Source organism: Oncorhynchus keta, chromosome 14, assembly GCF_023373465.1.
Source record: "Oncorhynchus keta strain PuntledgeMale-10-30-2019 chromosome 14, Oket_V2, whole genome shotgun sequence".
Classification (NCBI taxonomy): domain Eukaryota; kingdom Metazoa; phylum Chordata; class Actinopteri; order Salmoniformes; family Salmonidae; genus Oncorhynchus; species Oncorhynchus keta.
In genome coordinates this window covers 8089514-8089928 of record NC_068434.1, presented here as the reverse complement: position 1 = coordinate 8089928, position 415 = coordinate 8089514, and the positions used below count along the sequence as shown (strand labels likewise).

The following is a 415-nucleotide window of genomic DNA, read 5'->3' as shown; positions in this document are numbered from 1 at the left end:
CTCGTGAGGTATTGGTCTGTCACATGTTAAGAACCAGCATTTGTCATTCACATGAATGAAACAAAACGCTAATGATGAATTAATTATGCTAAATCATGCACATATAATTTGTCTGTGTATAGCTGTATATAAGAAAACTGCTGGGACTGCCCCAGGAGAGCTCCTGATTGACATGTGTACTATGGTGCATTGATTTGGTTGGAACTTCTCCAGCTTGCTGTCAATAAACAATGATTAATATTAAGACTGACTTTGAGGGTCCCTGTGTAAGAATTTCCAGAACAAACATCTCCGGTAAGACCTGATGAATTAATATCTTTCAACAGATACTATAAGACTTCCTCCCTGTACAGGATTCAACGGGGGAACGAATCTCTAATTCAGATGCTCTGATGTGGAACAAACGGAAAACGAA

At 38.8% G+C, this 415-nt stretch overlaps 1 protein-coding gene across 1 annotated transcript in view; it reads left to right on the top strand.

Annotated features, from left to right (window-relative positions):
* Positions 1-230: 230 nt before the first annotated feature.
* LOC127907417 (trichohyalin-like) overlaps positions 231-415 on the top strand; it is a 37703-nt gene continuing 37518 nt past the window's right edge. Inside the window, exon 1 of the mRNA XM_052462666.1 lies at positions 231-294. Within this exon, the coding sequence (XP_052318626.1) occupies positions 231-294 (64 nt within the window). The remainder of the gene's footprint in view (positions 295-415) is intronic.